The sequence below is a fragment of the Erithacus rubecula genome, assembly GCF_903797595.1.
Source record: "Erithacus rubecula genome assembly, chromosome: 20".
In the NCBI taxonomy this organism is placed as follows: Eukaryota; Metazoa; Chordata; class Aves; order Passeriformes; family Muscicapidae; genus Erithacus; species Erithacus rubecula.
In genome coordinates, this window is record NC_136672.1 from 4,393,080 (window position 1) to 4,412,925 (window position 19,846).

Here is a 19,846-nt window from a genome sequence, read left to right on the forward strand (position 1 = left end):
TTTAGGGAGCCCCCGAGCCAGGCAGAGGCAGGGGGGATTTGTCCTCAGACCTGGGGAGTGATGGCAACCCCACAAACACCAGTAAAGAGGAGATGGCATGGCTGGATCCTGGCTCACCAAGAGCATCCCTGCTAATTAGCAGCTACTAATTAGGAAATCTGGGAAGGTGAGGAGGAACAGCCCCCACTGCATCAACCCACATCAATCCCAGCAGCTCCAGAGGACCAAGCCCACATCAAGGCAAAGTTAACTCTGACAAAAACCTTTTCTCTCCTAAGAAGAGGCACAGAGGCAAAGCCCAGCAGCAGCTGGTGTGGTACAGTACCTGCAACTGGAGCAGCCCCAGGCGGTGCACAGAGGGAAAAATAGAAATAAATCAACAGATAATGAGAATTAGCTCCTTTTTATAGCCCTGGAAGGAAAAGCAGCTTGCTAGCTGTGGATTAGATGGGGGGAATGCACAGCCCCTCTGGAGATGCAGGGGGATGTTTTGGGGGCTGTCCCCATGCAGTCCCCACCCCTCTCCCCCAGGTGCTCCAGGCTCAGGGAGCACAACCCCTTTTCACAGAGTGCTTGAAAGCAGACACAAACTATCCCCATCATAATGCAGCAATCACTGCAATTAATTAGTGGCAATCATTATAATTAATTACATAAAACCATCGATAGGAAACCCTCAGCCTCAGAGCCTGCTGGGAGGAAGCATCACCCAGAGCAAGGAGCAGGGAATGGCATCCACCAGCCTCTCCCTGTTTGGTGGAGGCTCTGGATGTGTCACATCACTCCCCCAGGACCGGGACAAGGATGATGCTGCACAAACACACCCAGATCTGCACCTCAACAGCTCGGGGTGAGGCTGGGGCTGCCTCCCAGCCCTGCCTGTCCTTGTCCCCAGGGACACCCACCTTCCAGATGCTGGCCTCCTTGCCATACACCACGGCCATGCTGCTCACTTTGTTGGCCTTGATGAGCTGCCTCTCTGTCTGGTTCAGCTCCTCCGACACGAAGCCCATGAAGGAGTTGTCAGGGGTGTGAGCTGTGGGCACCAAGGGAAGGAGACAGGGGCTGGACAGATGTTTTTTGGGATGTCCCCAGGGTTGGGGGTGCAGCCTGAGATGAGCCCAGCCTTGCTGGAGCTTGGAGGAAATGGAGGTTGAGTCCCTATCCAAACAGCTCATTAAATGCCCACTTCAGAACCCACTCGAGCAGCTCTGCACACTGAGGTGTTTTTAAGGCTGGTAGAGGGGCTTTATCCAGCCAGGAAAAAGGAACACTTGAGTCACCCAGCAGCCAGTGGGACACTGGGCTCCTTCCAGACATGCACATCTCCCATCCATGCCACAGGCAAATCCCAATCCCTGAGCTGCCCTCACCTTTGGAATCCCAGCTGAAATCAAACCAAGCAACCACCACCCCAACTGGAAGCCGCTGGCTGTGCCCTGTGCTGGACCAGCCTGGTTTCTCTCCCTGGAACTTTCTGTGGCCCAGCAGGAGCTCCTTGCAGGCAGAGGGAAGCAGGAGCAGAGCCAGGGAGGACAACACTGACTGACTGACTGAGCATCACCTTGGAGGATCTCAGAGCCCCAGAACCACCCTGGCAGGCCCCCACTGATGCCTTAAGTTTTTAGCTTTTATATTTTTCTGATCCTGCATTAGGGTATGTCCTAGGTTACAATGTAAAGACGTGCCCAAAAGTTTGTATTCTATCAGCATCTGCTGAAACCAGGTGGGGCAGTGATTCTCATCTCCATGGGACATATTATCTGCTCATGGGCCAGCTGTTAAACCAGCTGGGAGAATGTTCTTTATCTTTCCAAAAATCCACCCTTCCTCCAGGAGATATCTCCTGTTAATGGCCATTGAGTCCCAGTGCATGACTGATAAAATTACATAATCCTACTGGGAGATGCTCCACTCAGGGGGAGGAGCCAAGCCTTTCCTACCTACATAAAAACTGAGATGTGGAACAACATAGCTGTCCTTACCCACTGGTTTCCAGAGGTCAAGAGCTACCAGACCTTTCTACAGGATCACTGCTTCAACAAGATCACTTCATTTGTACTGCTACCACCACCCTGACTATGGGCTGTCAGGTTATATTCTGTCTCTGGCAGTGTTTTTTCTTTCATACTATTGCATGCACTTTATTTTTCTCTTTTTTCCTATTAACTTCTGACTTGGAGTCTTTCACTGGTTTTGATACCAAAACCTTTATAGGTATAACTCTGAACTCCAGATAGAGTGTTAACAAGCTCTCTTCACATTTTGGTCAGACTAAACAATCCTTCCAGGCCTGAGAACCAAAGACACCCTCTGCCTCAGGCCCTGAAAAGTATAAACAGAAGTGAATTGGGAGGGAGCAAACTGGTGGAATGTGACTTCATTACCTGAAGATGCAACTGGAGGATTAATCCCTGATATGCAAATAGACCAAACTTATTTCAGTCTGAAAAACTCATGACTGCTTTCCATCTTGGGTGTAGCCTCTGTGAGGCTTTGCACTCCCCAGGTGGATCTGTTAAAGGCTTTAAATAAATCCCCACTTTATTCTCTGTCTAGCCTCTGCTCTGGAATATCTGGGATATCAACACTAAGGCCCGCAAATTCAAACTGGGAGAGAAATGCCTCCGTTTTAGGGTGAAAGGGTGTCCAGGCAGGCCCACTCACGGAACATGGTCATGAACTGGGCTGGCTGCAGGTTCCAGTAGCCCCAGTTGGTGCGGTAGCCGCGCAGCGTGGCGTACTCCTCGTGGTTGTAGGCTGGCTCTGTCCCGAACGTGTCGATGACCCTCACACGGCACCTGCAGAGCAGACACTGCCTCAGGACCTCTGCTGTCCCCAGGAGCCTCCTCTGCACCTCTCCTCTGCAGCACACCCCAAGCAGCCCTTCCCAACACCGCTGGACAATTTCACTCTGCAGGACCCCGACAGCTGCCAGGATGATGAACCTCCCAAATGCTTATTAATGCCTTTCCCAATATCCTGGGAATGCTGAGACAGGCACTACCAGCACGAGGCTGAGGAGAGAAGAGCAGCAACAAGCAAGGGAAGAGCAAAACCAGCTGAATGCGAGAGCAAATGCATTTATAATAAAAGCAATAACGCAGCTTGTCATTTTTCTCTCTAATAAAATTGTGTAGGATAGTGGGAGAGATGGGAAAAAACATAATAAATAGCGGGTCTATCAGCACTAAATTAAATCACAGATTTTCCTGGCTGGTGATGTACCAGGGGATGATGACATTTATCTTGATGCTCAAGGAGCCAGAGGCAAGGCTCCTTACAAATTCCCAAGCTCACACTCCCCTCCACGCTGTGCCCACCCCTGGCACACATCAACACACTGCAGCCACATGCAGGGTTTGGTCTTTCTCCAACTGTCTCTCTTTTAATGAGGTTTCATCCTAAATACATGAGGCTCAAATGCCTCTTGCAGTGGCAGCAGGGGACACAGAAAGGCACCAGCCAGGCAAAAATCAAACCTAAAATCAAAGGGTCTGGCTCCTACATTGGTCAGCAGCTTTAGTCTTTGCTTGCTAATTAATGAAATGAAGAACAAGAGCAGGCAGTGGCTTTGCTTACCTGTATTTCTTAAAGGAGAGCCCCATGTGCTGCTTCATCTGCTGGAGGCCATGGTAGTCTGTGTAAATCAGGTCGAAGGGCAGAGGGCTGGTCAGGGGGCAGTTCCCCCGTCCTGGAGGAACCCCTAAGTGACTGGGGAGAAGCAGGAGGGATCAGCCCCCAGCAGCACCATCACTCCTTTCCCTGCTGGGCACTGAGCAGGAGCCATCCAACAGCTCCTCTCTGATGGAGGGGGAGGCAGATGGTTCCTCTCACCCCAGTTTTTATTTTCCAGGCCAAAGATCTGGAGAGTCCTGGTCCCTCCCCATCTTTGTACTGCTCCAGCTGAGTTCCTGCTTCTCCCACATGGACTGTGAGGCACAGCATCCCCAGCCAGGGATCACCAGCATCCCAGTCACCACACACCCTCCCTGGCACCTCTCTTGTTGAAGACACCAGATTTCATTTACCTTCATTGCAGTCACACCAGTGACAGACTTGTCAAGCCACATCTTTCCTCTCCTCTCTGCCTGCAAGGCTCCCAGCTGAGCCTAAAGCTCCCTGTTCCCAGCTCCACATCCCTCGCAGCACACCCTGGAATGTTTCTCTAATTCCTGTCCTTAGCCACCACATCCCAGGGCACTCTCAGCTTCTCCCTGACTCTGCTGACAATGCCCGTCCTTGGATGTTGGGCACATTTAATTTGTATTTCTCACTTTTGTCCCATTTATGAAATAATTCCATAAAACAGTGGCAGCTTGGCCCTAGGTCTCACTCAGGGGGTTTCCAGCCAGTTCCTTACAAACAGCCACACTCAGCCCCTCTTCCCTCCTCCAGTGGATAAAATGCATTATGAAAATCTAGATAAACTCTACTGACTGCAATCTCTTTATCAAGACCATCAGTTACCTTGCTGCCAGGGTGAGATGTGATTAATCCAGCAAGATACAGGGCTGGTAAACCTGTGGTGTGTCTCCTTCCATTTCCAATTACCTCTATGAACTGATGAATCCCTGTCTCCAAAGCTGTTCTACCAAGTGTACCACTGATGTCAGCCTGACAGCCCATCTGCTTGTCTGGACCATTTTTCCTCCATCTCAGGAAAAAAAAAAAACCCTTTGACACCTTCCAGCTTCAGCAGGTTTCTCAAAAATACATGTTGCTTGTACTTGTGATTTCCCAGTGCCAGTTTGCTCAGAGGCTGATTCACTCTGCAGTTTCAATGCTCTTGTATTTTGTTTTTCCTCCTAAAGATGATAATTCCTCATCCTCATAATTCCACTCACACCCCAAAAAGCAGCAGCATCCTCATGGAAAACCAGGCTGCTGAGCTGATTTGGTCCACCCAGACTGTCTCACTCCCACCACGCAGTTGTCCCGTTTCATTCTCAGTCCTTCCAACAAGGCTGAGGAATTCCTGTTTTGTTTCACAAGTCTGAGCTCAGACACTGTGAAATCTCACCCTTAGCTCCTGCCTGCCAGGACGTCTGTCTTTGTTTTCTTCTGGGCTCTTCACTTACTCTGAACCCCTATCTGGAGATGGGAATTTATCCCAGCCATGCCTGTAGGTATTTTCTCTTCTTTAAGGAATAAAAGTTCTGGTCAGATTTTACACTTCCAGACTTTGAATCTTTCATTCTCTGTGACCTCTCTTACTGGTTCTCTTAATTTCTCTGCATTTTCCCTTCTGAATCTGAGAATTCCCTTTCCAGCCCTACCTGGGGTTTATCTGTTCCTCAGCTGAAGCTCAGATGGACCCACAGCCCCAGGGTCCATCCTCTGAGAAGCACTTCCACAAGGTCCTCAGCTTGCTGAACCTTTCAGCATTTCACCTATCAGTCCCAGAGGAAACAAGCCAAGGAACACAATTATCACAAGTATTTACTCTCCAGACTCTCACTAGCATCAGAAAGGGCCATGCAGAGCCAGACATTTGTTGACCATTAGAAATATGATAAAGGGCTCTTGGCCACACCTCCCCCTTCTTCTGAACCTGATCTGGTGGAAGATGCCCTGGTCATTGCAAGGGTCTGGGCCAGAAGACTTTTAAAAGGTGCCTCTAAACTCAGACTTTTCTATAACTCTGATGTGGTCCAAATCCTTGAGCACCAAGATCCCTCTTCCAGCCCCATCCCAACCTGACACCCCTGAAGGGGGTCACCCCAAAGTCCTGACCATGACAGGGACTCCAGAAAACGTGTAAATGTGCAACAGCCTCGCTGGCTAAAGCCAGAAAAAAACTAGAGAATTTCAATTTAAGATGAAGAGCTGCTTCTGCAGCTGCTTGATCGCTCTTGTCACAAGGAATCTCAGCATCAGCTCAGGGCAGCCTTGCTGGGGGCGCCGCAAGGGGAACAGGTTGCAGTTTTGTCACTTTTATGCCCAATTTTACACGACAGGACTGATTGGGAAGATGGCAGGAATAGAAAGGCTCTCACCTCCCACAGTCACCCGGTACAATAAATAGGGCACCAAGGAGACTCAACCTCCTGGGAAGGCTGAAGGGGAATTTTTAAGGCAGGATTCTGTAGAGATGGAATTCTAAACAACACATTTGCTCACACAGCACTGCTTTTTCCTCAGTCATCAGACAAACAGTGATTTACACCAACCTGCACTGTGGTGGAACCAATCCATAAACCTTGTATTTAACTAAAAATCCCCAAACCATTACACTGTGCTTGCAGCACACAGCATCCTCTAGCTGGTACGTGTCACACAAGCCACTGCACTACAAAATAATCTGTAATTTAAGGAAGCCCTAACCAAGCTTGACGAGGGGCTGCAGGAGGTAGCAATTAGTGTAACTCATCCTGAAGCCTCCAAAAAAGTTTCCACCAGCTGGGGAGAGCAGGCCTGACTCCCCCAGCTCCCATCAGCACTGCAATCTGCCACACATCCCCTCTCCAGGTGCTCAGGACTTGCCACATCCATTTATGCTCCCTGTGCCATGGCTGCCTGGCTGGAATAGCAGTGGCTTTGAGCAGAACATCTCTTCATTTACCCCCCTTATCCTCCCTGAACACTGATTTTAATATTCCACTCATGCAAATCCAGCCTGCACCTCTGAGATGGGGGCGGGGGGAGATTTTTTTTTTTTTTTTTATTCCTCCTTATTTAAACATTCTTTATTCAGGCTTTCATCATTTGCCAGTTAAGTCAACTAATTTTCTACTAAACCCAATTTCACTCATGGTTGGAGTGCAATTTCCCTGATTTTTCCTCGTGCCATGTGCTATTAATGGCGCCTGAAATTACGCAAATAAAATTGATGAGCGCAAACGCCGCCAGCGCAGCCCGGGGATCTGCTGAGCAAACCACCCGACCCCAGCCCCTGGGGAAACCTCCCAAACCCCAGATCAGCCGTGGGTGGTGCTCCAGGGGCTCTTCCCATCCCAAATCCCAGGGCAGAGCATCAGCTGGGCCCTGGCTCCTCTCTGGATCCAAGTGGGCGCCGCGCTCGCCTCTGTGCCAGCTGCCTCCACCAGCTGTGCCTACTCCAGAATAAATCTCCAGCAGCTTCTTGTCCTGCTATTTTCCTCTCAGAGGTACTTTAATCAGCCAGGGGAGCATCCCCTCCCTCCCCTCCAGTGCAGGCACTCTGGAGTCAGATGACTGCAGGGTTATCTTTACATCCCATTGACCTATTTTCACATTAACCCAATGTTTCTTTCTGCTTTATCACTCCTGGTGCTGAGAAGTCCAGCCCTAAATGGATCTCGTGGGCATCTCCTGGCAGCCTGGGCCAATATTGTGTATTATATTTAATTACATCTTCTCTGCCCACATCTGCTGCCATCAGCAAGGCTGAGAACAGAGCAAGGATCGTGTCCTTGCTGCTCCCTCACCTTCTGCATGGCTGCAAGAGCCCAGCAGGCTCTGGAATGTTAGCCAGGGATGAAACGTGCCAGAGCCAGGCCTGAGCAGCTCCCAGGGGTCTGTGACAACCCCATCACAAGCAACAAGTGCAAATCCAAGCCCACAGGATGAATTTCCTACTGCCTGCCCTCTGCCCCCAGCTCTTCCCCCTGCTGGAATAAGCATTCACTGGAAATGAGGATTTCCAAGCAATTTCAGCACCTGCAATGGTTTCACTTTTGAAAGTTTTGGACAGTTTCTCTGGCTCATCATTGATCATTTATGACACAGCCCTACCTATCCAGGAGGGAGTTCAGTAATCCATTTATTTATTTCCAAGACCTGGAGATGCACGGGAGGGTGCCAGAACAAACATTTCTTTCTGGTCACAGATTCAGCAAATATGAAGGAACTTCCCTGGAAAGGAGAAATCAATACTTGGATTCCTGCAGGGAGCAGCAGAAACTGAGCACTCGTGTGCTGGTGGTGCCTGGAGAGACCCTGGGACAGATGGGCTCTTCTCCTGTTGTCCCATCAGCTCCAAAACAAGAAGAAATTCTCTCCTATGAGGGTGGTAAGCCCCTGGCAGAGAATACCCAGAGAAGCTGTGGCTGCCCCATCCCTGGGAGCATCCAAGGCCAGGTTGGACTCGAGTACCAGGTGCTCCTTTAAAGGCTGAAGGTTCCTCCCCACCAGTGCAGAGCTGATCAATCCACAGCCTGTGCATGCAGCTCCACCAGGATCACACAGAAACAGCCACTTCTGGCTGTTTCCACAAGCAGTTCCTTCCTCTCCCACACAACAGCAGGACTGGCTTTGCCAGCTGGCAAGGGGAGTGAAGCCAGAGCCTGGGCATGGTGCAGGTTTTCATGTGAACAGATGCAAAACAGAAAGATGGTTTTTATCTGCCAGGAGACCATTAGGAATGTGCTTTCTGGACATGGTGTTTCCATCTGAGCAGCCCTTTTTGCAGCCTGAGCACACCTCGGTGAGCATGGAAAGCACAGGGAAATTGCAGCTCTTGCTGTGTGCCAGGCTCTGAGAGGAGAGTGGGGGCAGAGCTTGTCCCACCACAGGCTCCATCCCCAGCACAGGGAGGGTGGCTCAGCACCCAAACCACAGCAGGGACAGGGCTGCCAGCACCTGATACAGGCACGTGCTTCAAATCCAGCACTTTGCCAGGACTAGACTTAAGAGTCCAGAACTTGACACAGGAGCAATTAAGCTCTGGGAACACTTTGTAAAGCCCTGACCCCGAGAGGCATCAAATCCCATTTTCTTCGACTTTCTGTCCTGCTTTATGAGCAGTTAATTTCGAGGGGACTGTTGAGAAAAGCACCTTTCAGTGCTTTTCTGAACTCCCCAGCAGCTCACAGCTCTGCAGCCCCTTCTCTCCCAGCTTCTCCCTTACCCAGAAAAGCAGCTGGACATTCCAAAATGACCACTCCCATGGCTCAAGGGTGAGGGTGGGAGCTGGAGCTTCCAGGAGTGCCCCTTGTGCTGCTTCTCCAGGAAAAAGGCTGCCCACTGACCCTAGGGAATGGGTGCTCCAGAGGAAAAGCCTCCACTTATGAAAAGTTTTTTTTTTGTGGGCACAGCCATTGCTCCAAAGTGCTGCTTGTAATTTTCCAGCATCTACTCATGAGCTGCCTCATTAACAACCCAGCTCAGAGCTTTCAGGCACTTCCCACTCCTCCCCTACACCAACACTGGCCTGGATTCTCACCTCCCTGGAAGCACTTTTGGGCTACCAACACAGCACCGGGGTCTTCAGCAAATAATCAAGTGTTGGCATTCAGATTTGGGATGTTTCTTCCCTCCCTGCTTCAAGACAAGGCTCAAAATGCTGCTGGCTGCCCACCCAGCACAAATCTCAGTGAGAAAACAGCTCCTGGCTCCCTGCTCCAGCTCGGGGATTCATTCTCCTCCTGGGAAGATGCACAAAGAAACATGGAATGGTTTGGGTTGGAAGGGAACAGATAACCCTGTGTTTCACCCTTTGTCTCTCCAGAGGCACCAGAAGCAGCTCAAAAATTCACTGAGAGTTCAAAGGAGAGCAAACACCTGCACTTAGCTCAACTACAGGAGGAAAAATAGCCCCTGGTAGGACTCAGCAGTGGAATTCACAGATCTTTAGAGTCTGTAGTGGGCAAAAGATAACCCAAATAAACTGGGTAATAATAAACTATGGCTGTGATCTCAGACCTCACAGGGATGTTTGGGCAGTGCCCAGCTGAGCTGGGGATGAAGCCTGGGCTGCAGGTTCCCTGAGCTCCTTATCTTTGTTCCAGACTAGCACTGGTCCCTAAACCACAGGAAGAGCCATTTGACACCCCTGCCCCTCTCTGCTGGGCAGGGAGGGGAGCCCAGCACACACTGGCACACTCCCAACATGTTTTCACCCCCAGCCCTCCATCACCAGATTTTTAGACCAGGGCCTTACTTCTCCTTCATTCTCCTGATCCTCAGCATTCCTGACCCAATCCAGAGCAAATCCAGGCACTGCTGCATTGCAATCAATACAGATGCTAATCATGAACAGCTCTCAGATAACCACTGGCTGAAGTGTGTGCAGGCAAACCTTCCAGTGATCCCTTGCCAATGATCGATACACACAGAAAAATCAGCTCAGAAATTTGAAGAGACAAAAAAACCCCAACAAAATAACAAATCAGGAGAGAGGTTAATCTGTGCTGAATAATTTATGGGCCCCAGTAGAGGCTTTGCTGGGTGGGAGCAGCTACAGCTCCCAGCCATGAAAAGAGCTGGGGTTGCCAAAGAAAAATACACAAGGATGGATTCAACAATTCACACTGCTGGAGCAAAATATCCCCAAACCCACCCCAGCACTGCTGCCTGTCCTGCTGCAAGGTCAGCAAGAGACACCCAGAGTGGGAGAGGACAAATTCATGCCCAGTTTACAGAGGGACAGATCTTTGCTGCTTCAGGAGGATGCAGGAGGAATAAGGGATCAGAGTGCCTGGGCTGCCCCTTCCCCAGGGACAGGGATTTAGGCAAGGACCAGATTGCTGGTGAGAGGAATGTTGGATTTGTCTTTACAAACCAGCTGTAGATCTGCTGGTAAGTAAGACTAGCACTGAGAAATAAAAGAAATAATGGGATGGATTCCACTGATTGATAAATGGGAAAATATATTTGCCATTACAAACAAACTGTAGGTTTGCTGATAAATGAAACTGGATATTGGAAGATGAAAGAAGCAATGGGGGGAAACCATGAATTCTATAAGAGTTAAAATTAAAAGGGAGGGTTATACATTAGAGGGGAATCTCAAGTGTCAGGTGTTTGGGAAGTCTGTGCCTCTCAAGTACCTCAGCCCATGGGGAAAGAGAGAGGGAAATTGGCTGGGAAAATAGGATAAAAAAGGAGGCTGCATCCTCCAAAAATTTGAGATCCCAGGGGAATGCCCCATGGCCTCTCCCTTTATTAGAATAAAGCCAAAAGGTCTCCTCTGTCTCCTTTTTGGACATAAATCTCTGGTGTTTGTGGATTAATTTTCCTGACACTGGCAACACTCAGTCCTCCCCAGGCACAGCACCTCTGCCCCCCTGGTGACACCACATTAACCCATCTCTGGCTGGGCTGCACCAAGGTGCCAGTGCTGACCAGCCAAAGGGACAGAGGGGACGTGGGGACATCCCCCACTCCTGCCTGCCCTCACCCCAGCCCATTAGAACTGAGCACATGGGGTGGTGTCCAGTGTTTAAAGCACCCCCAAAGCCAGGCACAGCACAGGTGCTGGGGAGTTTTTGGGACACAGAGCAGGGCTAGGTGTGTGCACAGAGCTCTTCCCAGGCATCCCAAAGGACACATCCAAATTCTCATCAGAAGAGGAGTTCTCATCACTTCCAAGTGACATGGAAGCTCCCAGGCTTCTGGCAAAGGCAAAACACTGCAGGGATACAGCAAAATACTCGCCAGAGTCACTCACAGAGGGAAACGGGGCTGCAGGAACACCCTGTGAGACAGAACAGCTCCTTCCCCTCACTGAACAACCACCAGGAGGTTCGTGTTTAAAAACACAAACAAAACCACACACCACCAACAACAACAACACAGCCCTCCCAGCCATTAACTCCTTTCATCCTTGAATGCACAGGTATTATTTAGCACATCATTCCCACCCCTTGGAGGGGATGCTGCCTCTTGCATTAGAACCGGGATTTTTTTTTATTTTATTTTTTAGTTAATTAGTTAGGGGCTAATTCCATTCATGAATTCTGAATGCTGCAGGGGCTGGGTTGGGGGTTTTTTTTGTTGTTTTTTCTCCAGGGTTGTTGGTTTTTTCACTCCCTTTCCAGCTTGGCTCATTATGTGGCCATGCTGGTTTAGCATCTCCCAAAGCCTGCCCAGACCTCGAGGCAGCTTCAGGCTCTTCTTGATTTATAACCCATCTAATTTGCAATTTCCCTGGTACTCACCCTCCACTTGGGATGTCTCAGAGGAGGGGAGCAAACCTTATGAGATGACAGAAGGCAGCACTGCCAGCCCAGTAACAACAGAACAGCACCAGCAGAGAGGAACAGGGCCCACTGTTAGCTTCTCCCTCTTTTCCCATCTAATATTGGTGCCTCTTGGAGACTCTCACCCTGTGTTCTACCCTACTATTCCTCTGTGGGAAGTGCCTCCAGCAGCAAATCTCTCCCCAGGTCACCCCCAGCATCTCCTGAGGAGGGACAACTTGGGGGCCACCAAGGATAAGGGATGCAGCTTCCACTTGGCAGCCACCCCAGCTCTTGCCCTGTGGTGGAGAGGGAGGGAGGGAGCACAGTCACTGCTCAGACAGCACCAGCACAGCCCCAGGGGCTGAGTGCAGCCATGCATGGTGGGAAGAGCCAGTGACCTGCAGGACTCCTGCATCCTGCAGCCACATGGCCACCAGCCCAGCAGGGAGCACCCTGGGCAATGGGCTGGGAAAGGGGGGCTCCCATGGCCAGCCCCAGCCAGGTGTCAGGTGATGCTGTGTGCTGGCAGCAGGGAACCATCCTGCTCACATCCAGCACTGCAGCCACAGGGCAGAGCCCTGCTCCAGATCTGTCCACATCAGATCCATCACTTTGCACCAGTCCTTCCCACTTTGCTGGGATGTGGGAGGGTGGGATCTCTCCTAGCCACGAGCAGCAGCACTGTCTGAGATGCAGGTGGGCAAAGAGCATCCCCAGCCTTTTCAGACCTGGTGTTTTCACCCAGGACCTCGATGCAAGCCAGCACCCACCTCTGCAGCTCCTTCAGGGAGACTGTGACCCTCAGGCTGTGTCCCAGCATGAAGAGGGCAGCCAGGATGTCAGCCCACTGCACCATCTCACCCAGAGGGCCTCCCTTCAGCACCCGTGGGCTGAAAACGTCCCCTGACTCCTCTGTCAGGAAGCCAATGTGGATCAAGATCTGCAGAGACAAGGAGAGGGGTCAGCTCTGGGGAAAGGGACAGGTTGGGTTCTCCAGCCCAGAATGACTCAGGGTCCCTGATTCCCCCCAGCTCCTTTGCAGGCTGTAGTTACTCAGGGAGCTCAGTTAGGTGTGCAGACAAATGACCCATGTCCAGTTAGCACAGACCCAATGGTCAGAGCCTGGCAGCTCCCTCTGACTGCCAGTCAGATCCCAGGGCCTGGCTCATGTTCTCTGTGTCCATCACAGTCTGAACCTCAGGCTGGAGCTGGATTTCCCAGCACACAGGGGCAGGAAAAGGCACAACAAAAGCACCAACAGGAGAGCCAGGACCCTCAGAGGAGACCAGTGGGAGCTGGACACCATCTCCACCCACCAGGACCCATTTCCAAATTCCACCCCATTGCTCAGCAACACCAGTCCTGCCACACCCCAAATGCCAGTGGGGTCATGTCCATGGACAACAGACCAGCCCTATGACTTTTCCTCCCAGCTGTCCCAGGCTCAGTGTCCCCTCTCTGCCCCAGCCCGTACGTGTTTCTGCTGGCGCTGCCGTCCCGCCAGCCGCTGCTCGAGGCGCCGCGCCGCCCGCAGCCACTGCTGTGCCAGGTGTCTGATCCTCTTCTTCATGAAGCTCAGGGACTCCTTCCCCGTGCCAATGAGCTCCAGCAGGCGAGCCAGGTCCCTCCTGAAGGCTGCCTAGGGAAGGAGCATGCTCTGCACGGTGGGTGTAGGGAAAGCAGCTGCCGGAGGAGCCCCCGCCACATGGGGGAGGTTTGTCCATCTCAGCAGGGCTGATCCGAGCCCTTCCTGCTCCCCTGGAGCTGTCACAGCTCCTCCACTGCATGCCCCAAATCCCAGAGGGATCCCACTACACCCAGTTCTGGTGAGAGCCCAGATTCCTCAGCAGAGGAAAGGCAGAGACACGCTGGAGTGGGTGAAGGGAGGCACAGAAATGACCAGAGGGATGGAGCATCTCTGCTGTGGAGACAGACTGAGGGAGCTGGGCATGTCCAGCCTGGACAAGAGAAGGCTGCAGAGAGATCTTCTTGCAACCTTTCACTACTTACAAGACAGGGACAGAAATTCTAGCAAGGCATGCTGCAACAAGACAAGGAGGGATGGCTTTAAACTAAGAGAGTTGAGTCAGACTAGATGTAAAGAGGAAACTTTTCATGGTGAGGGTGATAAAACAGAGAGCTGCTGGTGGATGCTCCATCCCTTGAAACATTCAAGGCCAGGTTGGGCAGGGCTTGGAACAACCTGTTCTACTGCAAGATAATATAAATATCCCATAAAGATCCCTCCCAAGCCCAACCATCCTGTGATTCTGTGAGAACTCGAGAGAGGAATCACAGCCCTGCTGACACTGGATGTTTATTTCCAGCAGCCTTGACACCAATGGAGCATCCTGGAGCCAGGCTGGGCCCACCTTACCTGTGCCCGTGGCTTGGGTGGTGGGGAGGGCACGGCCACTGTCCTGTTCCTCCAGGGCAGGGGGGGACAGAACCACTCCACCTCGCTGAGGTAGATGAGGAAGGAGCACTCGGTGCCATCCACGCCAAAAAACGCGTAGCAGGGGTCAGAGGTCCAGCGGGCCCTCATCCACTGCAAGGGCAAACAAACAGCTGCAGGTGTGCCAGCCCTGCCAGCTGCCCCTGCTGGGGGAACCTCTGCTCTCCATCCCCTTTCTCTGCCTGGGAGGTACAAAGGAAGGGTGGGAAAAGGGCTGCACAGTGCACAGGGCTGATGTTCACCCACGCGGCACCTCCAGGGAATGCAAGGCAGAGGAAGAGCCAGGAGGGTTTGCTGGCAGCTCCTTGGGTTTTTAGCACTGGTTCCAGCCTGCCCTGGGGGCACGGCCATTAATCCCCAGGAAATGATGCAGCACAGGGGTTTCTTGTGGCTGGCTTTGCTGGGGAGCTCTGATCTCATTGCCCCTGCAGCAGCAGGGCAGGGACAGATCTGCCAGCAGTCCCCAGGGATGATTTCACACAGAGGAGAATAACCAGGGACCAGAGCAGCAATTTATCATCCCCCACAAAGGCTCTTGCCAGCCTCTCCCTAATTCAACTACAAAAACAAATCTGCTCAGGGACAGGTTGCTGTGCCCAATCTGTAAAGCACAGCAATCACCAGGAGGGGAGATGGGATTACAGCCTTCCACAATTGCATTACATCCTGAATTTACTCAAATGGTGGAAGGAAAGGATGGCTAACACCCGTGAAAGTGAAAAATCGAGCCCCTCATAGCATTTTCTTATACCCTTCAACATCTTTCCAGGGAGACTCAGCCCTGCAGAAGCCTGAGCTCAAAGTAGGTTGGGAAGGGGAGGGAAAAGGCAATGCTTTTAATTAGCTGATGTAAATATGCTCTCTGACAAAGCCATCATGCTCTGGGCCAAGTGCCAGGCTGCATTCCTGAGTGAAGAGCAGGCTGGGTCAGGCAGGACATCCCATTTGAGATGGAGGTGCTGAAAACTGAACGAGGAGCTGCTCTGGGCAGTGCTGGGCTTATTCCCCAGGCACCAGGGAGTGCTCCAGGTACTCAGAGATGATGGGACAGAGCTTCCTCCTCACTGTGCTTCTGGCACTAACCACACTAATGCAGGCAGAGGTGGCCTCACAGCTGGTTCTGTGGCTTCAGTGCTTTGGACCTCTCCAGCTAAAGGTGCATTTGGTGAGGATATTATTGGGGGAAAACAATCCCATTTCTGTAGCAAAGGCTGCCAGAGAAGGTTGGACACCTCCCTTGTGTTTTCTCTTCAAAGCACAGCCCTGCTTTGCTTTGCACACCTTGGCTCTGCTCCTCCTCCTTCAATGGGCTGCACCTTTCCAATATTAATAAACATTTTATTCTGGAAAACATCCCATTCCCATTGTCCTTCCCAGTTTAACCCCCAGGGTCACTGCCTTGAGCCCTTCCCCTCCCAGCAGCTTCCATCCCCACTGGAGACCCTCTCCCAGACAGGGAGCCCCACTCACCTCCACCTTCCCAGCACAGTCGGGGTACTTGGGGTCCCTGGGCACCTCACACTGATCCCTCCTGCCTTCCATCACTGCAGAGAGACAATTTGGGCATGGGGAGAGCTGGGGCATGACAGAGGAGCAGCTAGAAATGCTGTGAGGAGATTGGGATGGGATGGGATGGGATGGGATGGGATGGGATGGGATGGGATGGGATGGGATGGGATGGGATGGGATGGGATGGGATGGGATGGGATGGGATGGGATGGGATGGGATGGGATGGGATGGGATGGGGCTGGCAGCCCCCAAGCATGTTCATGGGTGCCACAGCTGGGCTGGCAGACAGCCCCATCCCATTGGATGGAGCAGGACATGAAGATGTGATGCATCTTCAGCATCCTTTCCCAATCAGGGAAGAAACAGAGAAAACCACCCTGCTTCAATGCTGGGAATGTTCTCTTTCCCTAAATCTCAGCAGGTCCATTTCCAGCACTTCCCTGTGCCCTCTGCCTGGTCCAGACCCCAAATTCCACCTATCCCCACTCTTGTAAGCAGGCTGCAGGATCTAAGGAAGTGTGACAGCCTAAACTTGCAATAAAAACTGACTTGCTGAGCTGCTGGAAGAAGACTCAGCCCCCAGGGTGAGTTCCAGAATAAGCCATAAAGTGGCTAAAAAGGCATCAGGATCTTTTCTGCCTCCATGGTTGGGTCAATAAAAGCCACCACCCCTCCTCAAAGCCCTGCTTTGCCCATAATTGAAAAGCATGAGGTGCAAGAGGCAGTGAAAGGATCTTCTGCCTAAACCCCAAGAACCACACAGGCCTGTGGGGAAACATCTGCAGAGCCCAGCTGCCCTCCCAGCAGGGCCACAGTGGGATGGGAATGTCTCTCATGTTGTTGGATCCCAGCCCCTGTGAATTTGGATCCAAACCACCAAATTTTTCTATCCAGGTGCTCGTGCTGGCACTGCTCCTCACCTTTAATTTTGCATTTAATTCCCTGGCATTTATTCCATTCAGATTTGTCACCACTCAGCCCCCTGGTAGGCACGAGTTTCCTCAAGATCAGCCTTCATTTCTGGGACTTTTACCAAATTTGTCATGGTTGGATCTTCCCATGGGCACAGCAAAGCACACACAGGGGTTTTGGGGCATGGGGACCCCCAGGGTCACTCACCTTTCCCATTGAGGAGGCTGTTCCGGAGAATCTGATCCACCTTTATTGCAATATCTGACACGTTCTGAGCTATGGCCTGGATCCTCTCCATCAGCCCAGCTGCTGGCTGGAACCTGGGAAAGAAACCAAATTAACCCTGAGAACCTGATGTCTCCCAGTGGTGACACTCAGAGTGAAATCCGTGCCCTTGGAAGCTGCCAGCAGGCTGAGCTAGCTCCAGGATGAAACATGGGAATGCCTGGTGCAGCATTTAACAGGCAAAGAACTCACTGCTTTCCAGGAGGTTTGATTGAAAACCTGTTTAAATCAGTATTTTATACATACTCTGCTGTTTTTTGCAGTGTGCTGTTAAACATGGATCCACCTGTGCATTTTATGTGGGGAAACTACTAAACAGACTGGCAAAAAATGTTTTTTTCTTATTTCCAATGTGCTGTGGTTTAAAATCCTCTGCTATGATTATTGGCCTTGCAGTATGAAGCTGTGCTAAGGGGAGGTGGGGGGAAAGGGTGGAAAATAATAAAAATGCAGAGAAAAGAAGATTAAACTGAGGAGGGCTGAGGAACTTTGTGAGCTCTGAGCAGAGTGATGAAAAACACACAGGACATGTGTGCCTGAGCCAGCCAAAGGTGGGGATCAGTTTCCCCTTTTAAGGAACAAGTGACAGGACAAGAAAAAATAGCCCCAAGTTGTACCTGGGGAGATTTAGACTGGATATCAGGAAACGTTTCCTTACTGAAAGTGAGACCAGGCATTGGAACAGCCTGCCCAGGGAAGCAGTGGAATCATCAACCCTGGTAGTGTCCCAAAAGCCTCCAGGTGTGGCTCTTAGGGACAGGGGTTAGTGATGGGCTTGGCAGTGCAGGGTTAAAGGTTGGACTCGAGGATACCAGAGGTGTTTTTCAGCCTCAGTGATTCTGAGATTCAGGTGAGTGCAGGACCCCAGAAGAGGCAGCAACCAGGGGTGTGCAGGGACAGGGAGCCAGGGCTGAGCTGGGCATTGCAGCCCCAACAAAGCCCACAGGCATCTTCCACCACGGCTTGAGGTCAGGTTCCCAGCAGCTTGGAGAGCTGCACGTGCTTCCATGGAATCCAGCCTGGAATCAACACTGCCCTGGCTGAACGGCCCCATCGAACTCACCCAAGGAGCACCTTGTGTGAACAGGAAAACAGCCCTGTACAGAGGCTGGGGCTCAATTAAAACCTGGAATCGCCAGGAAAAAGGCAAAGAGAACTCCATCCATCAGCATTGGAGCCCTGCCAGGCTTGACGAGGTGTTTTGGGTTGATGTGGTCAGCAATGTGTATTCTGTCCCCACCTGCTGCAGCCGGGTGGGACAGTGACCCTGATCTCCTGGCATATATTATCATCTGCTAATGGGCCATCTTTAAACCAGCTGGGCAACCATCTTTATCTTCCCATGATCCACCCTTCATCCAGGAGGTATCACCTGTTAATGGGCCATTGTTAAAAACTGGGTGTGGCAGCAATTCTTATCTCTGTGGGAATTCCCTCCTGTTAATGGGACATTGTTTAAAACTGGGTGTGGCAGTGTCCCTGATCTCCTGGCACATATTATCTGCTAATGGGCCATCTTTAAACCAGCTGGGGCAATCATCTTTATCTTCCCACAGCCCATCCTCCCTCCAGGAGATATCTCCTGTTCATGGTCATTGAGTCCCAGTGCATGACTGATAAAATTACATCATCCCACTGGGAGATGCTCCAGCCAGGGCAGGAGCCAAGCCTTTCCTACCTCAGATAAAAACTGAAATTTTGGACACCAAGGGACCTTCTTTCCACTGGATTCCAGAGGAAAGCCAGACCTTCCCACATCATCCCTGGAGCTTCAGAGGAAACTGCACCTTCTCCAGGAGCACTGCTCCAGCTGAACCACATCTGCCACTGCAGGAGGATGCAGCCACCATTGAATGGGACTGCTGCCAACACCCTGACTGACTGACGGGTGTCAGCTTGGATTCTGACTCTGGCAGGGTTTGGGATTGTTCTTTGTAATACTGCATTTCTATTTTAATTTCCCTAGTAAAGAACTGTTATTCCTAATTCCCATATCTTTGCCTGAGAGCCCCTTAACTTCAATATTATAATAATTTGGAGGGAGGAGGTTTACATTCTCCCTTTCAAAGAGAAGCTACTGCCTTTATTGGCAGACACCTGTCCTTCAAACCAGGACACTCTTTCTCCAACACCTCTCCTCTCACTTCCACCACAAACAGCCACTACGTCTCAACGAGTTTTCCCAGTAAATAATTTCCCCTTCTGCAGCATTTGGGTCGTAAGTTTTTCCCCCTCCTGCTGCCACCGAGGTCGTTACAATACAAGGGAATGTCACACACAGTGAGCAAAACCAAAAGGGCTACCTTGAACACTCGTGGCACAAAAAATATGTGCTGATGTCAGGGCCTTCGTGCTGAAGTTTTATGTTTGTTCTCCAGCAGATCAGTGAACCCGAGGGCTGGGATTTAAAGTACCTCTGTCCTCAAGGCTAAAAAAATCCTGGTTTTATGAACCGACACTGCTTCGGCTGTTGATTTAAAGTCCATTTGCCAGCAGCGAGCAGCTCACATTTTTCCTTCTGGCATGGTTTACGACCATCAATATTCAGGCTGCATATCTCCACGGGGAGCCACTGATCTTGGGCTTTTAAGAAATAATAATTAAATGCAGAGGACACCATTGCCCCCGAGTCACTTCCAACCTTTGCAGAGAGTAAACCCCAGGTATCCTGCTGTAACTGCTGCAGCAGGCAGGCTGCTCGTGAGGCCCTGGGAAAATACAGGCACAAAAACAACCAGAGATAAGCTCTGCTTGTCAGCATGGCTCTGAGGAGATAAAATTGTCCTGGTCTGAAAGCTC

General features: G+C 51.2%; 1 protein-coding gene across 2 annotated transcripts in view; it reads right to left on the bottom strand.

Annotated features, from left to right (window-relative positions):
* Window positions 1–19,846, bottom strand: part of MGAT5B (alpha-1,6-mannosylglycoprotein 6-beta-N-acetylglucosaminyltransferase B) — a 68,820-nt gene that overhangs the window by 14,515 nt on the left and 34,459 nt on the right. For both annotated transcript variants that reach the window (XM_079323417.1, XM_079323418.1), the window contains exons 4-11: window positions 16,970–17,082; window positions 15,811–15,884; window positions 14,263–14,433; window positions 13,360–13,524; window positions 12,656–12,825; window positions 3,583–3,714; window positions 2,668–2,801; window positions 906–1,036 (exon numbers count right to left, since the gene is read on the bottom strand). In XM_079323417.1, the coding sequence (XP_079179543.1) occupies window positions 906–1,036; window positions 2,668–2,801; window positions 3,583–3,714; window positions 12,656–12,825; window positions 13,360–13,524; window positions 14,263–14,433; window positions 15,811–15,884; window positions 16,970–17,082 (1,090 nt within the window). The remainder of the gene's footprint in view (window positions 1–905; window positions 1,037–2,667; window positions 2,802–3,582; window positions 3,715–12,655; window positions 12,826–13,359; window positions 13,525–14,262; window positions 14,434–15,810; window positions 15,885–16,969; window positions 17,083–19,846) is intronic.